The 27,799-nt window shown below is 45.0% G+C and overlaps 1 protein-coding gene across 1 annotated transcript; it reads right to left on the reverse strand.

The window, feature by feature from the left end:
- Positions 1 to 2,026: 2,026 nt before the first annotated feature.
- On the reverse strand, positions 2,027 to 27,777 carry SPATA22 (spermatogenesis associated 22). Its single transcript, XM_066598585.1, has 7 exons — positions 27,731 to 27,777; positions 21,612 to 21,749; positions 17,751 to 17,811; positions 10,013 to 10,316; positions 7,950 to 8,079; positions 4,776 to 4,873; positions 2,027 to 2,379 (listed from the first exon to the last, which is right to left on the reverse strand). Exons 1-7 carry the CDS (start codon positions 27,747 to 27,749, stop codon positions 2,185 to 2,187), a joined length of 945 nt encoding a protein of 314 aa, XP_066454682.1. The 5' UTR covers positions 27,750 to 27,777; the 3' UTR covers positions 2,027 to 2,184.
- Between the last annotated feature and the right edge of the window lie 22 nt (positions 27,778 to 27,799).

The raw sequence follows: 27,799 nt of genomic DNA on the forward strand, positions 1-27,799 counted from the left end.
ATGCCTTATACCAGCGATCATCAGGACAGTGGTTAAAGTCCCTCAGAGGGACACAAACAGTGTGAAAAAAAGAAAGATTTAAAAAATGAATTTAAAAAAATGTAAAAAAAAAGAGTAAAAAAACCATTTTTTATGCTTTTTCTCAGATTAGCATAAAAAAAGGTAAAAAAAAAATAAAACCCCACATATTTGGTATTGTCGCGTCCGTAACGATGCGTACAATAAGTTGCACATGCTTTTGATTGTGCACCGAAAAAAACGCTAAAAAAAAAGCTAAAAAACTGAGGCAAAATGCTAATTTTTAGCATTTTGCCTCACTAAAAACGCAATAAAAGTGATCAAAAAAGTCGTATGTACGCTAAAATGGTACCAATAAAATCTACAGCTCGTCTCGCAAAAAATAAGCCCTCATAGAGCTCTGTACATCAAAAAAGAAAAAAGTTACGTGACTTTGAATGCAGCAATTTAGAATAGAAAAAAGATTTCCAAAAAAAAAGGGTTTTTATTGCAGAAAAGTGGGAAAACCTAAAAAAAATGTTAGAATTTTGGTATCGTTGTAACCGTACCGGTCTGCAGAAAAAATGGAAAGTCTCATTTATGCTGCATGATTAACGGTGTAAAAAAAAAATAAAAAAATCTATGGCAGAATTGATGCGTTTTCTCTCTCTGCTATCATTAAAAAAAAAATAAAAAATTTTACAATATAGTCTATGTACCCAAAATTGGCATCGATAAAAACTACAGTTCGCCACGCAAAAAACAAGCCCTTATACAGCCGCGTCCACGGAAAAATAAAAAAGTTATGGCTTTTGAAAAGTGGAGATGGAAAAATACCAAAAAATCGCTTGGTCCTCAACGCCAAAATAGGCCATGTCATGAAGGGGTTAAATACTTGCGGATGTCATTTTCCCCTTCAGGCGTGGATTACATGTGCGGGAAAAAAAACCGCGACATGCTCCATTTTCGTGCGGGGCTCCCGCAGGCTTCTATTGAAGTCTATGAAAGTCGTCCGGATCCACGGCACACCCACGCCTGAATTTCTGCTCTCAGCACGCGGGAGAGCAGGAGTTAAAAAAAAACAAACAAAAAAACGGAGTGCCCAGCGCATGCGCGCGGCACGCTGCCGGCGTGCGGAGCACATCCGCCGGGCCGAAGAAAGAAGACCCAGCCGCGGCGGAGGGCAGGTCCGGACAGGTAAGTAAATCTTCTTTTTTAGCATCATATCCGCGGAAAAGGAGTGACCCGCTGCGGGGTTCTCCATGAAGAATCCGCGGCAGGCCTGATTTTGCCCGTAGACATGAGGCCTAATAAATGGTGAATTTATATTTGATACATTTTTAACTCTTTGGCCTCCCCTGTCCTCCTGCACAGCTGTTATAACTCAACGCCGGCTGTGGCGGCTCTGTACCGGATAACGCACTGTAAAGGAGAAGTTGTTATATACGGCAGACGGCTTCTGTTACACCCCACCAGTCCAGATGTGCTGACTGGGGCTAATCGGGTACAGAGCCGCCAGGTTTGACAGCTCCGTACACTGCACAGTGGGCCAGGCTGCTGCTGCATACAGAGTCCTTTCAGCATAACAGCACTTCACCCTTTTTTTTTCTTTAACACCTTTTTAGGGCTAATGACCACGGCCGGATTTTTATGCCGCATTCCCCGCGACGTAAATCTGCAGCGAAATAACACAGCTATTAGCTTCTTTTGAACCTAATGGCTCAGTCCTCACATGGGAGATTCTGTCACGGATTTACGCCATGGGAAACAATCGCGGCATGTTCTATTTTACTGCGTTTTTCTGCGGCAGGAGGTCTTCATTAACATAATATTAATGGAGACCTCGTTTTTCTGCGATCGCCAGCAGGGGCTTTTTTGTTTATCCCCGCGGCGTATCCCGATCTGCCCGTGGGCAGGAGGTCTTAAATGGTTATTGTAATGACATCCGAAGTGAGGTCCGGGTTAAAAATATTATGGAACAAATCTACAAATAAACTAAAATAACCAGATGCAAGCAAATAAACCGTAATGCATTGAATATATTTTTATATGAACACCTTATTTCAGAACATCAGTCAGCTGAACACATCCGGACCGGCGCGCTCATTACATGTTACCCTACAATTATACTGCAACAGCAAAACAACATTAATAAACAATCTTTAATTGATGGTCAGAATGAGCCTCTTATTTAGTGTCTCCTAGAGCTGCAGCAGACTTCTGCATCTCCTTATCAGCGGCGATGACATACTCCATAAAGGTCTGCTGCTCTGCCCCTGAGGCCGGTCTCACTGACACACACTTAAATAGGCTTCTTTTCTGGTCATAACTCCCCATGGCTCTATGAATTCGACCTCTGATTAGTCTTGGTAAGTCCCGGTCCTAGTAGAGACATATTGATATGCCATAAACATGCATCTTGCTTACTAAATGGCTGTATGTCATGTAAGGTATATATATTAGTCATATTTAACATTTTTTTTTTTTCCTCCCCAATTTAAAAAAAAAAACCTCATTACTTGTATGAGGGCTTGTTTGTTGCAGAATGAGTGGTAGTTTTAATGCCATCATTTCATGAACTTTATAATGTACTTAGAGTAATTAAAGATTCTACTTATTTTTGCACTTTTTTTGTCACCATAGTGGACTTGAACTAGAACTTGTTTGATACTACAGTATTGCAATATATGGCTCAGCTGTATGCCACAGGATCAGATTTACATGCTACAATATGAGATGCACATACTGTAATGATAATGGCTATGTGTATGAGGCACTATTACCTGCACTACTAATAATGGGGAAGCCATTATAAACCCAGCTGGAAAACGTGCTTCTTGCTATAAAACACATTTCAACCTCTTCCCCATTGGTTTATACAGGTGCCTGTCAACTCCGAACAGCATCATAAACTAAGTTATGGAGCCATTGCGGGAAGTGACAGGGAGTCTTGTGATGCATCTTTTGTCCTTACCCACTTTCCTGATCCCGCACTATCACCGGTGAATATCACGCATGACTCCTTTCAGACACAGTCATGCGCACACTCTCCTATAGAAGTATGAAAAGAGTCAGATTTTTGGGCCGTGTACAGACCTCCGGTAGTGACAGACTTGGTCAGAACCAAAAAATACATCACTCGGCACAACTTAGTTTATGGTGCGGTTTGGAGTTGAAAGGTTCCTTTAAACACAAGTATGGAGCTGAGCAGGTTCAGTGCAGTGGCTCCAACAAACAGCTGATGGACGGGTGTGCTGGGTCTCACATCTCCACCGATCTGATGTAGATGACCTAGGTCATCAAGAGAATAAAGGCCTGGAATATTTCTCCATGAAATAGCAACTACCACACAGTGTTTGTATGGATTCTCTAGCTTTATTATAAAGATAATTCGTATTTACTATGAGGGCTTCTACCCACTAGCGGTTTTTTTAACCCTTTCTAATCCACTGTCTGACGTCTGAAGACATTCTGATTGAAGGCTGTACAGCTCCGACGTAGGAAGACGTCCGGCAGCGTATTCTTACTGTAGATTACTGTCTGCTCTGAAGACATTCTGATTGAAGGCTGTACAGCTCCGACGTAGGAAGACGTCCGGCAGGGTATTCTTACTGTAGATTACTGTCTGCTCTGTTGTCGGGGGCCTCTCCAGCATGTCCATACCGCAGTACCGGCTCCAGCCAGCAGATGGCGCCATTGTATAATGGCAGAAAGAGAAACCCCCCTAGGAAACCCTGAATCCAAAATTAGATTGCAAAGGGTTAATGCTGCGCTATCGCTACGTTTTTTTCAATGGGGCTTTCTAATGTTAAAATTGCAAGTTTGTGCTCTTGCGATTTTATGTTAATTTTAACATTAGAAAGTCCCATTGAAAAAAAACGCAGCAATATTGCAGCATTAAAAAAAAATGCTAGTGGGTAGAAGTCATTAATCTACATTTGCTGTCACGTAGCACACAATGACATAACCGCTAAATTTTCCCCAAGCGAGGAAAGATTCAAAGTTGTAACAAGTTTTCAGGAGATAAACCTTCAAATAAAAGTAGTTCTTTGTATATGGCAAAGTTCTACAATTTTCCAATGTACTTTCTGTATCAATTCTTCATTGTTATTAAGGTCTCTGCTTGATGTCACTCAGTAGGAACCTTCGTGGTTAACTTCCACTGGAAAAAAAACGCTTTTGTGGTCATGTGACAGAAGTACACATCTGATAACTGTATAGAAAGGGACTTTTCACACAGGACAGAATTGCAACTGAATCCGCAGCTGTGGAATTACACATCAAAATCCGCAGGTCTGACTGCAGATTGTGATGCAGAATTGCAGGCAGATTTTAAGCCATTTTTAATTCTGCATCAAAATCCGCAGGTAGCGGATTTACCATGGCTTCTGTGCGTGGGGCGGCCTATTCTGTCCTGTGTGAAAGGTCCCTAATGGGTCAAGCATCAGTATAATCAGCATGTGGCCATGAAAGCTTTATATTTGCTGGGAGTAAAAATACAAAGGTTCATATAGAATGACTGCAAGCAGGGATTTTGAAAAGTATAAAAAACGAATACTGAAAGTAAACAGAAAAATTGTAAAACTTTATCATACGATGAATAAACTGTATTTGCTGGAACCAGAATACCCTGTAAAGAAAGTCAGTTGGAAATAATGTATCATTTGATCTGACTAAGATAAAAAATAATAGATCTATTTGAAGATTAATGGAAAGTTATGGAATGGCTGGAGCTTTTCTTTACATTCAAATAGCATTAAAGTACTGAAATGACTTACAATTTCATAAAATGTGCACTGAAGATGGTTCTTGCCGTCCCGTAGAAGGAAGAGTTTAGATCCATGGTTACCTGATGTCACAGCAGAGTCAAGAGTTGCTGCAGACAAAACAAAGAGGTAGTGTAATTGTGAATAGAACTTCTATGCGTGTACAAAGTACTCAACTAAATGTTAAGAGTTTTCTCGAGAGTGTCACACCTCTTCAGGTACAAACCTTGTACAAAATCTTTGCCGTATGATGCACCACAATGCCACACAATACTAACGCATAAGCCCTGGTTTTAAGGGAAATCTGTATCACTTTACTGCATGCAGCACAGTCAGCTACACTATTCCGCGCAACAGAAATCATAGAAACCTGGCCAAACGGAGGTCAAAGTTTTCAACCTTGTCCTTTGACTAATGTAAAGTTAATGGTTCTGTTCGGAGTTCAGTCTGAAGACTGTTTTCGGTGATTCAGACGGATCTCAGGCAGACCAGGTAAATGTAGCGATGAATGCTATGTAAGTCCTGGCAGTAATTATAATAAAGGCTAAAGCATATTAAAAGAGGCTTTCCAAGACTGAGAAAAAAAAAAAAGCTTACAAACAGGAAAAGTTTAAAAATAGAAAAATATGCCCTACTCCTTCCTGAAGTGACTCCCTTGTTCAGCGCAGGAGCCCGAATCCTTGCAGCTCCAATCTAAGAAGAAGCTGAGGCTGTCACATGCTGTGTTCCTTGTTCATGTGACCGCTCAGCCAATCTCAGGCTTCAGCAATCACCTGCTGTTCATGGCAGAATCATCGCTAAAGGCCCATTTAGACGGGACGCGTGTCGGGCAAACGATGGCGGACACTCTTCGCCGCACGCATATTAGCCTCTTACTCTCAAGCTCAGTACTATAGAGCAATTCCAGCAACCTCATTGGTTCTGATTCACAATTCCAGCAACCTGATTGGTTGTTCGGGTTCCCTGATGCAACCTGATTGGTTGTTAGTGCCGAGCTTGAGAGTAATATAGATATATGCCCCCCACAGATACTCGCTCTTTTGCACCTGCATGGGAGCTAGTATCGTTAGTTCTCAGCAGGGAGTGAAATCTCCTGCAGCTTATAGCGACTGTTTTGGTTGGTGTCTGTTTTCGGTTATTTTCTTTCTTATGTATATATTGTTGTTTTATTCTGTAATTTTTATTTACAATGCCCGGAATTTGTTCCCACACATACCCGATCTCATGCTGCTGCACGGGAGCTAGTATCGCTGGCTCACAGCTGGGAGGCTGGAGGAGATTTCAGTCCTCGCTCTCCCCCGCCCCTCTCCATTTACATAACATTGCGGCCGTTCAGTACTGAATGGCTGCTATTTACACTGAGTGATCAGCTCATTGTCCATCGTTTATGCTGCATAAATGATGGACGATAATCTGAATGCTGATTGTTCAGTGTAAATAGCAGCCGTTCAGTACTCTGTCCCCGGCTCTGTAGTAATGAAATGCCCGCCTGCTGGTAGCTCTGATTGTGATTGGCTGAAGCACTTCAGCCAATCACAATCAGAGCTACCAGTAAGCGGGGATTTTAAATCCCCGGCTGCTGTAGGCTCAGCAGCGCTTCAGAGTCAGGGACAGCGGCAGAAGTCGCCGAGAGCCCCGGCAGCCATCAATGGCTTTTCAGGGAAGGGCTCTATAAGCCCTTCCCTGAAAAGCCTTTTAAAATAGTGTTAAAAGAAAAATTCTATACTCACCTGCCAGGGCTCAGCCACGGCTTCTGCCGCTGTCCCCAGCTCTAAAGTTCTCAGCTAGCAGCATGAAGCACTTCAGCCAATCACAATCAGAGCTACCAGCAGGCGGGGATATAAAATCCCCAGCTGCTGATAGCTGAGAACTACAGAGCCGGGGACAGCGCCAGAAGTCGCGGCTGAGCCCAGGCAGCTGAAGGGAGGTGAGTATGCTTTTTTTTTACACTACTTTTTTTGGATTTTCAGGGAAGGGCTTATGTTTAAAGCCCTTCCCTGAAATCCAATGACGGGGATGCCGGCAGCAGGATTCTCTACCGCAGCTGTCATGTGTGACAGCTGCGGTTGAGAATTGAAGAATTCCTCTACTGCATCTGCCACAGATGTGGCAGATGTAGCAGCAGGGAATTCTTTTAACTAGCGGGGGTGAAGGAAACATCTGCCGCATGCGGCAGATGTGTTCTTCATGCCCACGGGGGTCACGGCAGCGACGGAGAGGTAAGTATTTTTTCCCCCTACACTTATATGTAAAGCTCTTCCCTGAAAAAGAATGCAGGGGTGCCGGCAGACCATTGTTTTCAATGGAGCCGCTGGCAGCAGCCGCGGCTATACTGAAAACAATGCGTGCATTCCCTATGGTGCACACATGTCCTATCTTTGCAGGCACACGCCTGCAAAGTACGGACATGTGCACACACCATAGGGAATGCAAAGTTGCAAATACAAGCATGTTTTTGTGCGTGTGTATGCATGCACAAAAACACGCATGTGTGATCCCACCCTTAGTTGTACAACTGCGCACATTATTCTTTGATGTAGCGTGATGATGTCGATCACAGGTGTAGCATAAATTATCTACTTCAGCTTCTCCCAAATGTAAAAATCAAGTAAGGCGGGGAAGCTGAAGGAGATAGTTTAGGCTATACCCGTGATCAATATCATTACCTTGCATCAAAGAACAATAGGCGCAGTTGGACAACTGATGGAAGAGAAAATTAATTGCTGCCAAGCACCAAAGCATCTTCTGTGCACAACTTTGCTTTGCAGCAAAAGAAGGAAAAGTAAAAAAAATTCTGAGGTAAACTATTTGCTCTTCCTGCACTTAAATTATGCAATTACCCCATATATCAGAGAGAAGGAGGAACATAAGCAGGTCCTTCAACTCAAAAGAGCCAAGTTCCAACAGTTGTACAACCTACAATTCCCTGTTCTTTCACATCTCTGTCAGAATATGGTAGGGTTTGTATTGTTACATTGAGAAAGCCAATAATAATTAAAGGGATTCTTTGGGAAAAAGAACAAAACTGTAAAATGTTTGCATGATTTGTATCATCGTTTCAGTGCTTCAATTCTGGCTAAAGTACATGAAAAGGAATGTCTGCTACATACGACTCACCAATGATAAATTATAACGACCATCACAATTTGAATAATCCTTTACATGTCATTAATGGATGATACATACCAAGTACTTCAAATAATAGTGGGATTCTGTCACTGTACTGACTCCAGTACTTCATGTTCTCGATTGATGCAGATATGATCCTTAAAGAATTACTCTTTTCTTTAAAAGTCATTTGGGAAAGCGGTATACGCTGTAAAGAGATGAGAAATCATTTTACCAATGAGACGTGGAATAGACTGAAAGATAGGCGGCGGGGAAGTGATAATGTAAGGGATAACAATATAAGGGAAAGGCAAAAAGAAAAAAAATTAAAGATGAGCGAGCATACTTGTAAGGGCGAATACTCGAGCGAGTATTGTCCTTGGCAATTACCTGCCCGCTCATGAGAAAAGATTTGGGTGGCGGCGGTGAGCGGTGTGTTGCGGGAGTGAGTGGGAAGGGGGGGGGGGGGGTGGAGAGATAGATCCTTTCCTCGTTCCCACCCGCCGCTCCCCGCCGGCACCCAAATTTTTTCTCACGAGTGGGCAGGTACTTGCTAAGGACAATACTCGCTCGAGTATTTGCCCTTAACGAGTATGCTCGCTCATCTCTAGAAATAATCCTTTCCATGCCATGATAAATGATTGTGACTGACAAATCCCGTGCAGTACTTTAAGATATAATGGTATATCAGCCACACAGTTGTCAGAAACTATTATTGTATATGCTGCAACGACCGTCTGACGAATGATTTACTGTATTTGAGCCGCGGAATCTGGTAAGTGGATTGAGAGCTCGTTAAAGCACGTTGAGATAATAGATGTGGAAACCACTGGATCCACTGGACATCCCCTAATTTTACTACTACAATGCAAGGAGCGGCGGCTTCCAGCACTAACACCTGGTAAACGACGGGAAGGTAAGCATAAAATTTACTCAGTGGGTAACCTACTTTTAGCCATAAGCTTAGCTTGTAGGGCTAAGAGTAAGTGACAGAGTATCTTTAAAGGCAATTTGTCCTCAGAAAATTACCTATAGTTTAAAAGGGGTTGTTGGGTTGCTGGACTTTTTTTTAAGTATCTCTGCAACTGTGCGGTCCTCCTTGTGTTTAAGATATTAATACAGCTTGACCTCAGAGGCCAGATGCTGTTATCCTGACATCATGGCTCCCAGCATCTGAGTGGTGATGCCAAGGGAACGCCACATGACCTGTCAGAGGTTGCAGGTGGTATCTGTTCCTAAACAAACACTGGAAGGACCAAGGGACTGCTGCGCTGGATCACCAGGAAAGAGGATGGACAAGTACAGCTGCTTTTATTATTTTAATATATCTGCAGCGATGTCAAATGGACAACCCCCTTTAAATCAAGTTTTGGTTTTCATGTTAGAGTAACTGTACTTTAAATAAACCTTTGACATGTCATAGCAACATATCAAAAGATTTGATCAGTGGGGGTTCAGGTGCTGAGATGTTCGTGAATCTTCTGCTGCAGAGAAAAGTTGATGAGGAACAAATCGCAAACAAAAGGGCACAGCGCTTAAGTGAGCATTTCTGTCCCTTCATTTCAGTGATCAGTGGAGGTCACAGCATCCAGACCCCACTGATCAAAACTTTGGACATGTTGCTTTGATATAACAAAAGTTTTTTGTTAAATGCAGTTACTAGAGATGAGCGAACGCACTCGGTAAGGCCGATTTCGCAATCGAGCACCGCGATTTTCGAGTACTTCACTACTGAAAAGATTTGGGGGTCGCGGGGGGGCGTGGCGTGGTGGAGCGGGGGGTAGCAGGGAACAGGGGGAGCTCTCTCTCTCTCCCTCTCCCCCCCACTCCCCTCTGGAACCCCCCACTCACCCACGGCGCCCCCCTAATCTTTTCACCCAAGTAGTGAAGTACTCGAAAATCGCGGTGCTCGATTGCGAAATCGGCCTTACCGAGTGCGTTCGCTCATCTCTAGCAGTTGCTTTTTAAACTTTTTTTTTTTTTTTCAACTTGCAGTTTTCACTTTGGCCACTGGGTGTCACAACAGAGAAATGCTATCTATGGGAAAAGCCTTTATAGGGACTGAGAGCAATGTTGTGATGTTATGGAGAAAAGCTATTTCGTACAGTTCAGTGTTATCTATTGGATGGAAATGCTTTTACCTGTGTCAGTACTTCTGACATATCAGCAGATGCGTTGTATTTGTTCACTTTAGCCTGACTTTTAAAGAAATATGATGGCTGTTGATCTTTTGTTGCGGATGAAGTAGCACTAGAGTAGAGCGACCTCTTATAAGATGATGCAGATGTTGGGTTAGAGATCTGTGCCGAAGTAGGATCTTGTGAAGAATATTTCTCATTTACACTTTGTCCATAATGCCTTTTAGGACCAGGAAGTAAATCTTTACTGCAGCTATTAAACAGATTTTCATCTTCTGAAGAGATATTTGTTCTTTTATCTGTCAATCTGTAACATGAGCATAGATTGAATTGATGCAGAACTAAAAACACATGTATAACCATATTTCTCATTTTACACAAAGACTACAATGTTCTGATAGGTTTATAAAGTTTAGCTAGATAGCAGCTTAATTGTACTTTGCTTATTTTCGGAAATAAATAACCTTTTTACAGTAAACGTTACATTTTGATGTACAGTAAATCTTATGACATCTGCGAAATGCTAAATCCTATATACCCCCTCCTTAAGTAAAATTGTGTGTCTGTCACTTCAGCAAGTTTATTGTTACAACATATGTACATACCATGCCGTGTTATGCCCCACATTTGTTGTGCCCGTTAGTCCTATCGTAGGTGTTGAGGGCTGTGGGGCCACAGCAATGCCATCATACCTTGTCAGATTCGCCAGGCACCAGGAATCATTGTTGCAGAAGTTGGTGCCAGCACAGGTCAAGGTACAGCCCAATGCTGACGTCTTCTTTCTTCAGCATGGCCGATGCGTCCAGACATGCCGGACACATGCGCAGTGCAATTTTTTTTTATTTCTTGCTTTGCCACGGATCTACAGCAACGGCCATAATGACCACTGTGGCTGTGCTGCGGATATGACGGCTTCCAATGAGTTTGATGGAAGTCGTCCCGCGGGATCCGCAGACAAAATGGAGCATGCTGCTATTTCTTCCCGCGCGAGCAATCCGCATGCTGGGAACAAAAAAAATAAAAATCATATCTGCATGCATTTTACTGTTCCGCAGACGCTAATGCATCCCTATAGGGGACTTAATTCGCGTATCTCCTGCAAATTAAATCTACCTGTGGACATTGGACCTAAACATTTTGGGCATTTCCTGAAGAGAATTGACTGCACACATTCTTACAATTATCACATACAGTTTTTTGCATTTGTCCGTTCTTGAGATATTAGTTCTTTAGGGTATCTGGCGTAAAAACAGGTGAACTTCCACTGGCATGAAAAGAAACAACTTTTCCTGTAGACTGAATGATGTTTTTCTGCCGCCCATTTTGACCTCCTTCCAATATATTCCTGAACCAAAATCTTCAGCTCAATTAGTAAGGAAGATTTGTCTTCTGGTTTTCTTTTTATTTGCATTCCAGTTAGGAGTCTTTGCCAAAAAGAGTATTTACGATGCAACTCCGGCTACGTCAATGCAGCTCATGAATACTGTGAGCGGCCATCTCCTTGTTCTTCCTTTACAAGTGCAGATGTTTACCATTTCATCAGGAGTATCGACGCCTCCTTTTGTGTTATTGTAATGAAGAATTATTTCTGGTTTGCCATCAGAGGTGCGGTGCGTTGTCGAGAGAAGCACAACACTCACTTTCCTGCTTTGTGTACATAGGACAGCAAGGAGTGGTCTCTCGAGAAACTCAAAAGAGAACTTTACTGCCTTGTGTATGCAAAGAAGAAATTTCTTTGGTATACTCATTGTAATAAAAAAAATAAAGCCACTTGAGGAGTTGTTGGAGTCAAATAAAACTTTGTGTTATTGTAACGCTGATATAAGTGAGTGATTACAATATCAGATCAGAAGGATCATTTATTGCGGAAAACTGACCCCTTGAAGGGAGGCTCTAGTACCCTGTTGGGCCACCTCTAGCTTGGATACAAGATGAGATACGGGCAGGCATAGAGGCTCTAGTACCCTGTTGTACCGCCTTTAGCTTGGATACAAGATGTGATAAAGGCAAGCATGGAGGCTCTAGTACCATGTTGTACCTCCTCTAGCTTGGATACAAGATGTGACATGGGTGGGCATGAAGGCACTAGTACCCTGTTGTACTGCCTCTAGCATGAATACAAGATGTGATACAGGCAGGCATGGAGGCTCTAGTACCCTGTTGTACCGCCTCTAGCTTGGGTACAATATGTGATACGGACGGGCATGGAGGCTCTAGTACCCTGTTGGGCCGCCTCTAGTTTAGATACAAGATCAATTGTGCAAATTCATAGGTTGTTAAAACTGGCATCCCAGTTGGTCCCATGCATCTTCTATTGGCACAAATCTGGCAACTGGGCAGCCACAGAAGTGTGGCAAGGTTGTGGAGGCATTATTGTGACACCCTTGCTGTGTGCAGTTAAGTATTATCCTGCTGTAAAATGCCTCTTGGAAGCCGCCATGAGAGGAACACATGTGGCTGCAGGATGTCCTGAACATATCGCTGAGCTGTCATTGTCCCTCGTACCACTACTAGAGCGACCGACTTTTGTATGCGATAGCCACCCAGACCATCACACCAGCAGTGGGGGCAGTGTGCCGCTCCACAGCAAAGGCAGTATTCAGACACTCAACTCTAGATCTTCAGATACAAATACGGGTGCCCAAACAAACCCAGATTCGTCGCTGAATACAAACCGGCTCCACTCTGTAGCAGTTCAGTTTCACTGGGAGATTTTTGTGTCTGCTCTTTTATTTATTAACTCAAAAACTTTTTCCTAGAGTGGCTATAATCTTAGGCAGCTCCAAAAAATGTGGACAAGGGTGCCTTTACCCCACAGGATTTCCAGCTCTGCTGTGACATTCGGGAAGAGAGAAGCCAGTCCAAAGGGTGAATAGTACCATCTTGTAATAGTTCTGTAGTGAACCCCCATTGGACTAGCACATAAAGTAGATTTGTGGGCCCATGAAAATGCTTGGGGCCATTGTTCTGTACAGTATAAGGCGTTTAGATCTCTCTCTTAATATTCTTCTTTTGACACACTGTGCCCACCATTGGTAGTCCGTTCTTCAGATAGTGTTCAGAGAGTCCCATGGATGTAAAGAAATTGCCCATGGTAATATTTCGATGGGTGCCAAATTACTCTATAGCCAATTCATTCACCACCTTGAATGCATTATTTGCTGCTCTTAAGCCTTTCAGTGGGTAAAAATAGCTGGAGTAACATATCTAGAAGATCTTTATTCCATATTTTGCTGACCATGAACTCATGTACTGGCGAAAGCAACAGAGACCTCAGAATGGGACCAATTGATAATCAGTAGTCAGATTCACACTTGGAACGTAGTACCTTTGAAAATTGTGATTTATTTCACAAAAAGACACATATTTGTCTGTAGCCCTTCAAACACTTTTTGACAATTTGTCATTAAATCTCAAAAAGTTCATTAGGTCTACAGATCTTCCATTACTCATCGTTGCATATTCTTGCTCCCCAGAATACAGATGTTTGAGAAATAGTTTTTCAAGTGACCGGCAGTGATCAGCAGTCCAATTAAAGCTCAAATTTCTACTGAATCGCATTGCTCATAAACAATATATTTTTTTTTATTTATACATTCTCTCTGCTTCCAAATTGGGGTACTTGACAATTTTTAATAATATTACTCGTGATGTACAAATCAAAAGCACCCACTGGACTCTCCAATATATTCGAAGGTGGCAGCATTATCACATTTATTTGTGATTTGATCATATTTAGAGATGAGCGAACGTACTTGGTAAAGCACTACTCGTCCGAGTAATGTGCTTTATCCGAGTACCTCCCCGCTCGTCCTGAAAGATTCGGGACGCACTGCGGAGCGGGGAGCTGCAGGGGAGAGCGGGGAGGAACGGAGGGGAGATCTTTCTCTCCTTCTCTCCCGCCCGCTCTGCCCCGCTCCGACTCACCTGTCAGCAGCGGAGCGCCCCGAATCTTTCAGGACGAGCGGCGAGATACTCGGATAAAGCACATTACTCGGACGAGTAGTGCTTATCCGAGTACGTTCGCTCATCTCTAATCATATTGTATCTTCTCAATTTGCATGGCGCCAGTGGATTTCTGATCCACAGAAAGCTCCCTTTCCCTACATCGTAAGAATTTTCAGCAGCCGGCGGTACAAGGCTGTTACCTTCCAAATAAATAGTCATCAATATTTTCAGCACTTTGCTAGTATGGAACATCACTTCGCAACACTCAGGTAATCCTCTTCACTGTCATTTGGCTCGGGATCAGATTCATTGTCGCTGAACTGTATGTCACTGTTTTCTTCCGCTAGCAAACAAGTTATTTCTGCGTTAGTTTTCTTTTCGACATACCAGTACACCAGCAGCAGGGGAACAATCATGAACGCACGTTTTTTTCCCAACTACTAATATCTGGTGACTGGTGCTCGACCTATCTCTCATAATTGTGGTGGGATTTACCCAAAACCACTGTGATACATAATCTGCTGTCCAAAGCAAAAGCACGAAGGCGGGAAGAACAAGTGACCCGCAAAATAGCTTGTGAATCGTCATACTCATGTTAGGTGTCTACGTACAAAATTACATAATAGCATTTATCTGGTTCATACATAATATAGAAATAAAGTGCAAAATTATATTGTACGTCAATCAACATGATGGAGGAATAGTGAAGGGGCTATTACATGAGGCTAAAAGGAATTACTGAGAGACTCATTAAAAGGGGTTCTGACACGAATAATGTGTTTATGCTTTAACGGGCATTGTTCCCAGGTCTGCCTAATTGACACAGGGAACTCACGATTAATGGCTGTTAAAGCATAAAAACATAATACTTACCTTGTATTCTGCTGTTGTTGTCATCAGGGGGGTCATCTCCCGACAGGCAGTCTTCTTCCTCTTCTTCCTTCGACAGGCGGGACTGCGTGCATGCGCAGTGTAGAGGTGCCCTCTGACAGGAGTCAGGACAGGCCGCGTCTCCACTGCACATGCGCAGAACTCCGACATCAGCCAGGACGGACGGGCCGCCCACAGCAAGCACTGCTTGTGACATGGCACCCGTCCGTTCACCTCGGAAGTGGCTGATGGACGGAGAAGAGCAGGAAGCTGTCATTTAGACGACTCCTACTCTGCTTCTACAAGCCACAGATGAAGAAGCCGGACGTAAAGGGCATTCCTGGCGATCAGTCCTGGCCAGGCAAGGTGAGTAAAATGTTTTTTCTTTCATCTCAGAACCCCTTTAAGGTGTTCCAGGATTAAAGAATTAACTCATTTAGAAATTGACAGCAACACATCTTACAAAATTTGGGAGGGTTAACAAATGGGTGGAAAAGTAAGTAGTACTAATGAAAAACAGCTGGAGAGTCAATTTTCTACTAAGTCCCGTGGTTGTGTGTATAAAAAGAGCATGTTTGAGAGGCAGAGTCTCTCAGAAGCATAGATGGTCAATGGTTCAGCAAGCTGTGAAAAGCAGAGTTTAAAAATTGTAGAACAATTTCAGAATAATGTTCCACAACGTAAAACTGAGAAGACTTTATGTACTGTAGATGGTGGATAATTAATGTCATCAAAAGAGTCAGAGAATCCGGAGAAATTTATGTGCACAAGGACGACAGTCAATATTGGATGCAGGACTTCCACCAACAACTGACAAACACCAAAACACTTACCTATAATGGTAAGGTAAATTTCCCTGGTGCAAGCACCGAGCCACGACTGACTCCTAGGGTGACGTCACATTGTGACATTTTCTTGTCAGACTGTTTTTGCGGTGTGGTTTGCCTTCCCTAGTCATTTTTAAACCCCCAGCAAGCTGGGCACTCATTTTGCCAACCTCGGAAGGATGGAAGGCTGAGTCAAGCTTGAGTCGGCTACCTGAACCATGCAGGGATGAAACCACAACCTTCAGGTCGTGAGCGAGAGCTTAGGACTGCATTTCTGCTGTCTTAGTACTCTGCGCCACACGAGGCCCTCTTACCCATAATACCAACACAATAAGCAGATGGAACAGCTAATAAATATGAGGTGCTAGTTAGTGCTTTGACCAAAGTAAAAAGCTCACAAGCCCACGTCAAGGTTCTTCGTTGTCTAACGAATCCATACTCTAACAGGACAACCTAACCCCAGGAGTACTGCCTACAAGCGGGACGATTGTCCAAATAGGGACGGCCCCACGCTGGAACCCAGGGGCCTGGCTCGCCCTAGATGGTAACTGGCAGGAACCGAGCAAATACTAACAAGACAGGAAACCAACAAGCAAGACGTAGTTGGCTTGTAGGCTTCTGCACACCTACAGAGACAAAACAAGGCTTCAGCATCCACCTACCAACAGGGACAAGACAATGTTTTGGGCAGGTATCCGCCCACCAACGAACAGGTAAGACAAACAAACAAGAACCGGCATCCAACAACCAACGGACAGGTGGAACAGACATAGGACATAGTTCAGACATACCCCAAAACAGATCAGACAGAATTCAGACAAGGGATATGCAGACAGAAACCAAACTGAAAAGCATGCATGCAGACCACAAAGGAGACTGACAGAACAAGACACGCAGAACAAATATCTTCACCGCATGTATCCTAACACCCAGGTAGGTTAGGAGATGTTCAAGATATAAATTACCAGCACCCTCTAGCAAGAGTGCACAGACTATTAGTGATTGGCTGGCGGTCAGCATCTAAAGATTTGCAGACCTGAGATCGCTCCAATGTCTCTGTAGCTCTAGGAGACGTGTGATGCTCATTACCTAGAGTCTGAAGGGTCTGACAACGCTCTGGGGTCTCTACTGTTCTAAGAGCAGCTTGTCTTTCAGCTTGATGATGCATTCTTGGTCATCAGATTTTTGGGCTCTAGTCATTTTCACAGCTCGAGCTCTGCTAGAGCTACGTGCTAGGTCTGACTTGCATGGCAAATTATAAGAAGACCAAAATGGAGTGGAAATACAATTGCCAAAAAGAAACCATTTCTTACACAGCTGAGGTAAAATAAAAGCTGCGCTGTGATTGGTTGCTATTTGTTATACTGCGGAGGTAAAATAAAAGCTGCGCTGTGATTGGTTGCTATTTGTTATACTGCGGAGGTAAAATAAAAGCTGCGCTGTGATTGGTTGCTATTTGTTATACTGCAGAGGTAAAATAAAAGCTGCGCTGTGATTGGTTGCTATTTGTTATACTGCTGAGGTAAAATGAAAGCTGCGCTGTGATTGAGAGGCGCGTCTGCACATCACCAAATAAACCTGTCTTGTCGCGCTCCCTAGAGAGTGGGTGGCAGTGTCATACCCGTCGCCCAGTGCGTCCCACAAGGGCTCAATCAGATGGTTATTACAAAATGAGAAGCTTTTTATTTTACCCATGCCCTTCCCAGAATACTGTTTGGCAAACTCAGTATTTGCATATTTCCTGCAGTGTCCAAATACTTGTCCATATAGTGTATAATATTAGTATGGATTTGGATCAGTTGATCACTTTATTTTATTTACATTCATGCAACACATTTATTGTTTATTTCTATTGTTTTTTTTCTCACATTTTGTTTATATTTGAAATGTAACTTTTTCTTTTGAACTCTCATACAATATCCTAATATATTTTCATTGCATTGTCTATCACATTGTTCTATCCCAGCTTAACTGAGGAGGCTGTGCCCCGAAATGCGTTTTTCTAATGATTCTAAATTTTTATCCAATAAAAAATGCTATTTGTGCTTTAATCGCTACTTCTTCAGATTATACTGCCAGGTTGATAAAGTTCTTACCTGATTTCCAATTTTTTTGCAGCATTTTGCAGCTGAGGAAGTCTGTTTTCCCAAACGGATTCTGAATGAGAATATAATTTAAAAGAATAAAGTCAAATGTAGCAGTTTATACTTCAGTGTGCAGATGAACAGGTTTAACATATACATGATGTCTTTTTAGTTTAACTTCAACATTTTTTGCATGTTATTTCTTAACATCTAAAACTACATTTCGATTATATCAAATGACAGTTGAAATCCATGATTTTAAGGTTAAGCCTAGATCCAAAACAGCGACTGTGACCCTGAGGGCTTTTTCACATGAGGACCTAATCACGCAAAAATACTGTGCACAAAAAAAAATTAAATTGCAGCTATTAGAACCAATGGTTTCCTATGGAGATAATCAGATGAAGAAATTTTAGCCGTGCAAAAGAAAAAAAAAATGTACCTAAAAAAGAACCCCAGCAACTGAAATTCAGCGACAAATATTCTCTTGCAGCAGAGGAATTAGGTCTTGACTAGAGATGAGCGAGTATACTCGCTAAAGGCAATTGCTCGAGCGAGCATTGCCTTTAGCAAGTATCTCCCTGCTCGAGTCTGAAGATTCGGGTGCCGGCGCGGGAGAGTGGTGAGTAGCGACAGTCAGCAGGAGGGAGCGGGGGGAGAGTTCCGCCCCGCTCTCCCCCGCAGCTCCCTGCCGGCACCCGAACCTTCAGTCTCAAGCGGGCAGGTACTCGCTAAAGGCAATGCTCGCTCGAGCAATTGGCTTTAGCGAGTATACTCGCTCATCTTTAGTCTTGACCTATCTTTGGTGCGCGATGCGGAGGGGTGTCCACAGACTCCCATGGTAAAATATGCGAGCCGGACTGCAAATGTAGGAGGGATTCCCCCAGGGCGGGCAGAGATAGAGGGCGGGGGCAGAGGGAACACACCCAGCTATGATTCCCCCATAGCAGGGAACACACCCAGCTATGATTCCCCCATAGCAGGGAACACACCCAGCTATGATTCCCCCATAGCAGGGAACACACCCAGCTATGATTCCCCCATAGCAGGGAACACACCCAGCTATGATTCCCCCATAGCGGGGAACACACCCAGCTATGATTCCCCCATAGCGGGGAACACACCCAGCTATGATTCCCCCATAGCGGGGAACACACCCAGCTATGATTCCCCCATAGCGGGGAACACACCCAGCTATGATTCCCCCATAGCGGGGAACACACCCAGCTATGATTCCCCCATAGCGGGGAACACACCCAGCTATGATTCCCCCATAGCGGGGAACACACCCAGCTATGATTCCCCCATAGCGGGGAACACACCCAGCTATGATTCCCCCATAGCGGGGAACACACCCAGCTATGATTCCCCCATAGCGGGGAACACACCCAGCTATGATTCCCCCATAGCGGGGAACACACCCAGCTATGATTCCCCCATAGCGGGGAACACACCCAGCTATGATTCCCCCATAGCGGGGAACACACCCAGCTATGATTCCCCCATAGCGGGGAACACACCCAGCTATGATTCCCCCATAGCGGGGAACACACCCAGCTATGATTCCCCCATAGCGGGGAACACACCCAGCTATGATTCCCCCATAGCGGGGAACACACCCTGCTATGATTCCCCCATAGCAGGGAACACACCTTGCTATGATTCCCCCATAGCAGGGAACACACCCTGCTATGATTCCCCCATAGCAGGGAACACACCCTGCTATGATTCCCCAATAGCAGGGAACACACCCTGCTATGATTCCCCCATAGCAGGGAGAGAAAGAAGGCGGGGCTAGAGGGGAACACCCCGTGGGATTCCCCCAAAGCAGGGAGAGAGGGGAGGGGGGCTAGAGAGAATACCCCGAGGGATTCCACAACAGTGTGGAGAAAGGACGGGGCTAGAGGGATCACTATGGAGGAATCCCTCGGGGAACTCCTCTAGCCCTGCCCTCTCTCTCTCTACCCGCTATGCGGGAATCCCTCTAGCCTTGTCCTCTCTCTCCCCGCTACAGGGAATCCCTCGGGGTTCTTTCCAGCTCCGCTGAGATGAAGGGAGTCCCTGGCGATGAAAGAAACCCCCAGGGAGTCCCCTCAGAGACTAACAGGAGCTTACAGCAGAATATTTAAAACTTGCTGTTTAGTCGAACGAGGGACTTCGGGGCTGCTACCACGATCTCTCCTTCTATCGTTCCTGAACTCCCAAACAGCAGTACAGTTTTTCTACAACACGCATCTCCAAATCGTGTGAACAAGCGATTTTAATGCGAACTCTGCTCGGGGCTCGATCGAAGAAAATCAGCCATTCATGCATTTTTTTGCATGTGGAATTTTTGCAGGCCTAGGTGCCTCGTGTGAAAGAGCCCTAAAGAAGTCAATGTGGCTCACATTGCTACTCATAATTAGCTGCAGATTACAAAAATCCCACTCAGTTGTACTTATGAAACTGTTAAAATTAAAAAGTGTCTTAGTTACTCATAGCAAGCAATCAGAGCTCAGCTTTTATTTTACCAGAAAATACAAAATTAAGGCCAATTACACAAATTCTGTTACACAAAATTTAACACAACATTCTTTGCAAACTGTCATAAAAGGAATATTGTGGTTATAGGAAGTTTTTCAAAATTTCAGCCATCCACTTGATGGGTGAAAACTGATAGATCGGTGGGTGTTCCACCGACTTTTTTCGCAAGGCTGATTGCAGAAGGGTTGCAGGGAGAAAGGCTTCCACTGAAGCCAATGGAAGCCATCCACACGGGAGCCGCAGAAAATCGCAGCATGCGAGCGGAAAATCGCAATCGATTTGCACTCGTGGGCAGGAAATCGCGTTTTACCAAGCATGCTATAGGTGGCATTTGCTACAGGATCTGGCAGCCCCCCCCCCGGCTGCAGATTCCGCAATGAAAATTCGCCCATGTGCAGGCGGCCTAAGGCAGGAAGGATGTTTTCACACAGCAAACTTGCCCTGCTTGCACCTTGAAAACCTTCCAGACATGGCACCTAATGGCAACACGATCTTTTCAATAATGTCGGCAAGATCATGTAGTCATTGAATACCACAGCTGAGCTTTGCTGTATGGAAACACAGCCTAAGTGCTCATGTCCACGACCATGGTTTCATAGCGTATTATGTGTATGTTGAACGGACACGTGATATGCGGTAAATGGAGTCAATGAACTTTCAGTGATCCATGCACATGTGCGTGTAGCTGCATGAGAAATAGATAGCAGTATGCTCTATTTCTCTGTGTACCTACGCAGTGTAAGCCCTATAAATTCGTGTACGCTGCATATAAAAAAACACTGACCATGCGCAATACATTACATATGGGCAGCGTTTTCATATGCACCCCCACTTTAAAGCAGGGTGAGGAATTTAAAAAAAAAGACACACTGTGCATGTCAGTGTAATAAGGGGCATGCGCACAGGATATGCACCATACGCTGTCTCTGCCAGAAAAGCTGGTGTGTAAACTGTTGCGGGTAGACCTGCTGCATTTTACCGATACATTCGTGGGCATGAGCCCTTAGGCTGCCTGTCCATGGGCATAGCGATATCCCACGGCGGAGAGACGCCACAGGGGAGTAGGAGCCAGCTGACGGTTCTCCGCACTGAGCCTATCTGACAGATTTGCCGCCCGCAAGCAGAGAATCGCTATGATTCTCTGCTTGTGGACAGGGGGGGCTGCGCTTTCCATAGCAACGCTATGGAAAGCGTTCACTGCAGTCGGATTATCGCCGCAGGGAACGCAATGAAAATACGCCTGTGGACAGGCAGCCTTAGTCTGATATTAACAGTTTAATAATGAATTGTGATTTATTGCCCCAGCAATAAAAGCATGTTTGCAGTGCTCTGATAAGGAACTAAATTCACCAGCTGGCAGGGAAGGGAAGTGAAAACTTTCATGGTCAAAATGAATCCCATCAGAAGTTAGTTCTTTTATCTGTGGAACTGAGGTAAGCGGTTGTCTATTCCTTTTCTTCTGGTTGAAGATGGGTACAGGGAGACAGGCTGCAGAAGAAGGAAACAACTTGTTTTAGTTACAACAGAAGTCCTGAAATGGTTTATAATAGCGATCATAGGTGATATGGTGGAAGTCCCCCACATGGACACAAATAGTGTAAAAAAAAGATTAAAATAGCATCAAAATAAAAAAATCCGTAACACCTTTTACAATAAATTAAACACACTTTTTAAGCTGCACAGCAAAAAGCGTAAAAATAAACAAAAAAACAGGTGCAAAATGTTTATTTCTTTCATTTTGCCCCCCCTCCACAAAAGCAATAAAACTGATAAAAAAGCGGTATGTACCCCAAATGGTACCCATAAAAACTACAGCTTGTTACACAAAAAAACAAGGCCTCACAGAGCTCCGTCCATGGAAAAATAAAAATAAAAAAGTTTAAGGGACGTTGAATGCAGCGATTTAGAAAAACAAATAATAAAAAAAAAGGTGTTTTATTGCGGAAATGTGGAAGACCCTATAATAAAAAAAAAAGAACCGACCTGCAGAAAAAATGTATTGTCAGTTAGGCTGCATGATTAATACTATATTAAAAAAAAAAAGAAAACACAAAAAACAATGGCAGAATTGATGTTTTCTCTCCCTGCGATCATAAAATAATTAATAAAAGTTTTACAATATGGTCTATGCACCCAAAAACAGCACCAATAAAAACTACAGTTCGACACGCAAAAATACAGCCATGTTGACAGAAAATAAAAAAAGTTATGGCTTTTGAATAGTGGAGATGAAACTCCCCCAAAGATTTTTGCATCCTCAATGCCAAAATAGGCCATGTCCTGAAGGCTGGATTCACACGAACGGAACTAAGCCCCACCCCCACCCCACCTCCTTTCATTGCAAATAGTGCAGAGGGGCGGAGAGGAGGCAGAGAGGGGGCGGGAGCTCAGTTCCTGCTCCTGGCTCTTCCATCCTCCCCCCCTGCAGATGAGGATGACGTATATCGGCTCGGCGTGAAAACCCAGCCGATATACGTTCGTGTGAATCCAGCCTAAGGGGTAAGAACTAGAGATGAGCGAGTATACACGCTAAAGGCAATTGCTCGAGCGAGCATTGCCTTCAGTGAGTATCTCCCCGCTCGAGACAGAAGGTTCGGGTGCCGGCAGCGGGCACGGAGCTGCGGGGGAGAGCGGGGCGGAACGGAGGGGAGATCTCTCTCTCCCTCTCTCCCCCCTGCTGACTGCCGCTACTCACCGCTCCCCCGCATCGGCAAACGAACCTTCCGTCTTGAGCGGGGAGATACTCGCTAAAGGCAATGCTCGCTCGAGCAATTGCCTTTAGCGAGTATACTCGCTCATCTCTAGTAAGAACCAAGCATTGTAAATTTATGATGTTTGGTCCTGGGCTTTAACCCCAAACGATAGCAAAAATATTGCTCATAATTAAAGCTACAGCACCTACAATTTAGCTGGAGCCGGTCGGGTTCTAAGCTGTTATAGAAAACAAAAGTCTGCATATCCAACAAATAAATTAAGTGTGAAGGAGCACAATAAGCCATGGCTGCAGGAAACTCAGTAACAAACATGTGCTACAGTACCCAAACACACTTAATATCTGCAAACGAATGCATAACGATTTTTTGTACTAACCGCATAAAAATCCAAGGTTCTTGGTGCACGACTTGATCAAATCTGTATATGCCCATCCACTGTGACTTTTGCTTTCTACATACAATGGCATTTGTGTAGGAGTGGCTGCCTGCACTTCTGTCATGCACTCCATTTTTGCATGTGTCCCAGGTGATTCAGTGATAGTATATAGCAGTGGTGGCAAACCTGCAGCATGCAAAGCCCTCCCTGCTGGCACGTGCCGCTGTCAGCTGCTCACTACAGTAGTGGATATCGGCCGGGTTGCTGCGGCTCCCCTGAAGCATTCACTCAGTAGCGCTGATTCTGGTGCACTCAGTGATGTCAGGGTGCAGCCGGGATCATCCTCCTCCCCTGACATCTCCTCTTAGGTTCCGTGAGAGCAGGGAAGGAGGGACATCACAGTATGCACCTGGGAGCAGCGCAGAGCAGAGGAGCAGCCGTGCTTCGATGAGGACAAGGTGGGTAAGTATATGGGTCTCAGGGGGTCACTATTACCACTGTTACCACATGTGGCGGAAATGCTGGCAAGTTCTACAGCATTTCTGCATCCAAAAAGGAGTCAAAATCTGCTTGCTGTCTATTTTGAAACAGCCCTGCCCTTTTTAAAACGACTAGAGTAAAATCATGCCATGATAAGCCCCGCCCCCTGACGTGTTGGCACTTTGCGATAAAGAAGTGGGTTTTGGGTTGCTGTTTGGGCACTCAGTCTCTAAAAGGTTCGCCAACACTGGTATATAGTCTGCTAGGACCTTGCAACTCTGCTGTAACATGGGGCACCTGGTGGTCACGCGATCGCCAGATTACATAGTGCAAGTAATCCTTTCCCTTTTTAGTACATAGCGCTCATTGAGTGATATGTACCCGGGAAAGGAGAAGGCAGAAACATTTTTAAAAAAAGCTTCTCCAATTTCCTATGAGTCCTTTGCTGTGTCTGACAGCCAAAAACCTGTCCTGCTCCTTCTTGATTGCCATAGTTCTATTGGTGGGGATTAAAGCCCAGGATCAAGCTCTGTATATTTACCAGACTTGGTCCTTAAGAGGTTAAAAAAAAGACCATGTGAATGACCCCCTTACGGTATATGACGTCATGGAGAACATAGATGTAAAGAAAAAGTTACATTGGAGAATAAAATAAAAAAGATATATATATATATATATATATATATATATATAAAAAGTGACCCTCCGCCGACACGAACCAAAGCTGTCCCTCCCCCCCTTCCATTGCTGGCTGCGGACAGAAGGGGGGGACAGAGGCAGAGAGCCGCTGGGTCGTGTAAATAAGCCCCTATCTCTAGTAAAACTAAAAAGCAGGGAAAAAAGAAAAATGTAAAAATAGCCCTAAAAAACACAGCAAAAATAATTCCGGTAGTTGAAGAACAAAAAAAAAAAATAAAGGGCAGCAAAACCACCCCATGGGTAAAATTACTAAAAAGTGTCTGGTCCTTTAGGACTGAAACACTCTGGTCCATAAGGGGTTAATGACCTATCCTCGTCCATAAGGGGTTAATGACCTATCCTCGTCCATAAGGGGTTAATGACCTATCCTCAGGAAAGGTCATCCATAGCTGAGGGGAATAGGTGCAGAGGAGAAAAATGAGAGGAGCGATCCCATGACACGGATAGGGCCTAAAATATTTGGTAGAGGCCATGGGTGATAGTGTGGAAAACGGAAGTACAGCTGACCCGTCAGACACTTACCTGTGAGTGTCATAAGGTAGGTATGTAAGGAGCAGCCTACACTTCCAGGGAATACAAGTAGTATCCAACTTCTGTTTTATTCAACACAAGCAGCAGAAAAACACATTTCGGCCATCACAGCACCCATTCCAACTAAACGGGGGGATTTTTTCCCTAAAACACATTTTTCTGCGGACTGTGTCAAATAAAAGAAGTTGGATACCAAACCTTGTATTCCTTGGGAAAATTGTGCCAGCTCTTACTGCGCCCTGCACATGTATCAATAGTTGATGGATGGGAGTCCGCTGCTTGGAATCCCTGCCGATCAGCTAATTGTAGTGGCAGCGGCGCTCAGGTGAGTGCAGCTATCATCACTCCATACCAGGTTCAGTGCCGTGAGTTGTATAGTGGCTGTGCCTGGTATTGCAGCCTTGTCCCATTCACATGAATAAGGCTGGGTTCACACGGGGCGTATTCCCGTCGGAAATCTCGCGGTTTGAAGCGGCCCGGCCGCTCGCTTTTCCGTTGCGGCCGGCGCTCCATAGAGGAGAGCTCGGCTGCGACGAAAATAAACAAAAAAAAAAAAAGTAAATACACACGCTGCATCTCCTGAAACCGCAGCTGCGGCCGCCGCAGCCGCGGTTTCATCCGGACTTACCGCAGCGGATTGGCCGTCCCGTGTGGACGAGATTTCTGAGAAACCTCGTCCACATGGCTGGCTAATCCTGAGATTAGTGGCCGCGGGCGGATTTGCCATGGCCAAATTCTGCACGGCAAATCCGCCCCTGTGTGAACCCAGTCTAAGACTGAGACGCTTCCGAGTCATGTGACTGATGAGCGTTCTGTGCGCGGCAACCTCTTTAATCAGCTGATCGGTGGGCATCCGGAATGGTGGACCCTCGCGATCAACTACTGATGACCTAACCTGAGAATAAATCATTAACCCCTTAATGACACGGGGTGTAAGGTTACGTCCTGCACGTTCGGGGTGCGTATGGAGGGACATCGCGGGGTGACCCATTGAATAACGTTATTGGGTTATTTTTGCTGCAGTGTGTGCGCCGGTGAAACAAGACGCACCCAAAGATGGACGAATATTGTTTTATTTCCCTTTCACTCCACTTAGAATTTTTTTTAAGCTTCTCAGTACATTTAATAGCACCATTAAAAACCACAACTCGTGCCGCAAAAAACAAGCCCTCATACAGCGACGGCGATGGAGAAATAAAGGAGCTAGGATTTTTTTTTCAAAGGATGGGGGGGAGAGGTAACAAACAAAAATGTAAAAAAAAAACCTCCTTAAGGCCTCATGTCCACGGGGAAAATCAGGCCCGCTACGGATTCTACATGTAGAATCTGCAGCTCGTCCCTCCTGCCCCGCGGACATGAGGGCTGAAAATAAGAATTTAAAAGAATTTACCTATCCGTAGCGGGCGGGGAAGGTCTGCTGTTCCTCACGGCCGGATCTTCTTTTTCGGCCGGCGGATGAATTCGTCACGCCGGCGGCACGTCGACGTGCCGCGCGCATGCGCCGGGCACATCCGCCGAGCCGAAGCAAGAAAGATCCGGCCGTGAGTAAGAGAAGACCTTCCCGGTCCGCTACGGATGGGTAAATACTTTTAAATTCCTATTTTAGGTCTCCCGCGGATCCGGACGGCTTCCATAGGCTTCAATAGAAGCCCGCGGGAGCCGTCCCCGCGGGAGACCCGCACGAAAATGGAGCATGGTCCAGATTTTTTCATGCTCCATTTTTTTTAAAATCCCTTTTATTGACAATCCGCGGGTATTTATCTACCCACGGGTGGTCAATGCATCCCTATGGGGTGCGGATCCGCATGCGGGAGATCCGCTGCAGATCTTAAATCATATTTTGCCCGTGGACATGAGGCCTAAGGCCGGCTTCACACGGCCGTGACGGGCTCGGCGCCCCCCAGGGACCCCAATACTTACCTCCGGATTCGGAGTCCCACGTCCCGCATGACGCTTCGGCGCGCATGCGCAATAGAGCTCGTGACGCGCCGGCTGCGTTATATGACACGCCCACAGCGTCACATGATGCGGCTGGCGGTAGGCGGTTTCACGCTATCTTCTGCTGTGCTACAGCGGAAGATAGCGTGACGGACGGCTTTCATTGACTGCAATGGAAGCCGTCCGTGCGTACACCCGCGGCAAATAGAGCATGCCACGGGTGAGGACGGGTGATTTTATGGTGCGGAATTCCGCACCGTGAGCCCTGAGCTATAAGGTTCAATAGAACCAAATAGCTGCGAGCAACGCGGCGAAAATGCGTCCGTGGGAAGGAGCCCTAAGGGGTTAATAGCACGGTGCCATCTGTCATGGAGGCTGCAGGAATCCCACAGCTGGAGAGGGGGATCTAATAACTCACTGCCCAATAAGATGAAGCGGCCATTAGTGAGGAGACCACAAGCCTCCCAGCAGTATGTGCGGACAATCCCCTGCACAACATGTACAACCACAGAGACCCGGGACCTCCACAGCCGTCCTCCTCTCAGCCTCCTCCACAGCCGTCCTCCTCTCAGCCTCCTCCACAGCCGTCCTCCTTCGGACTCCGCCTCAGCGTTTCAGTCAGACCCAGGAGGAGGGCTCGGTCACGCTGTGCTGCGGAGCTCCTACTACTGGCCGGCCCGCTGTTTACACCTCATACATACACATATATACCCCCGCGGTCGTCTCCTCACCCGGGAAACTTCTCTTCATCTTCTCCTCACGTCCAGCTTCAGCTCTTCCCGCCCAAACCGCGTAGGGAA

Source organism: Eleutherodactylus coqui, chromosome 4 (genome assembly GCF_035609145.1).
Source record: "Eleutherodactylus coqui strain aEleCoq1 chromosome 4, aEleCoq1.hap1, whole genome shotgun sequence".
NCBI lineage: Eukaryota > Metazoa > Chordata > Amphibia > Anura > Eleutherodactylidae > Eleutherodactylus > Eleutherodactylus coqui.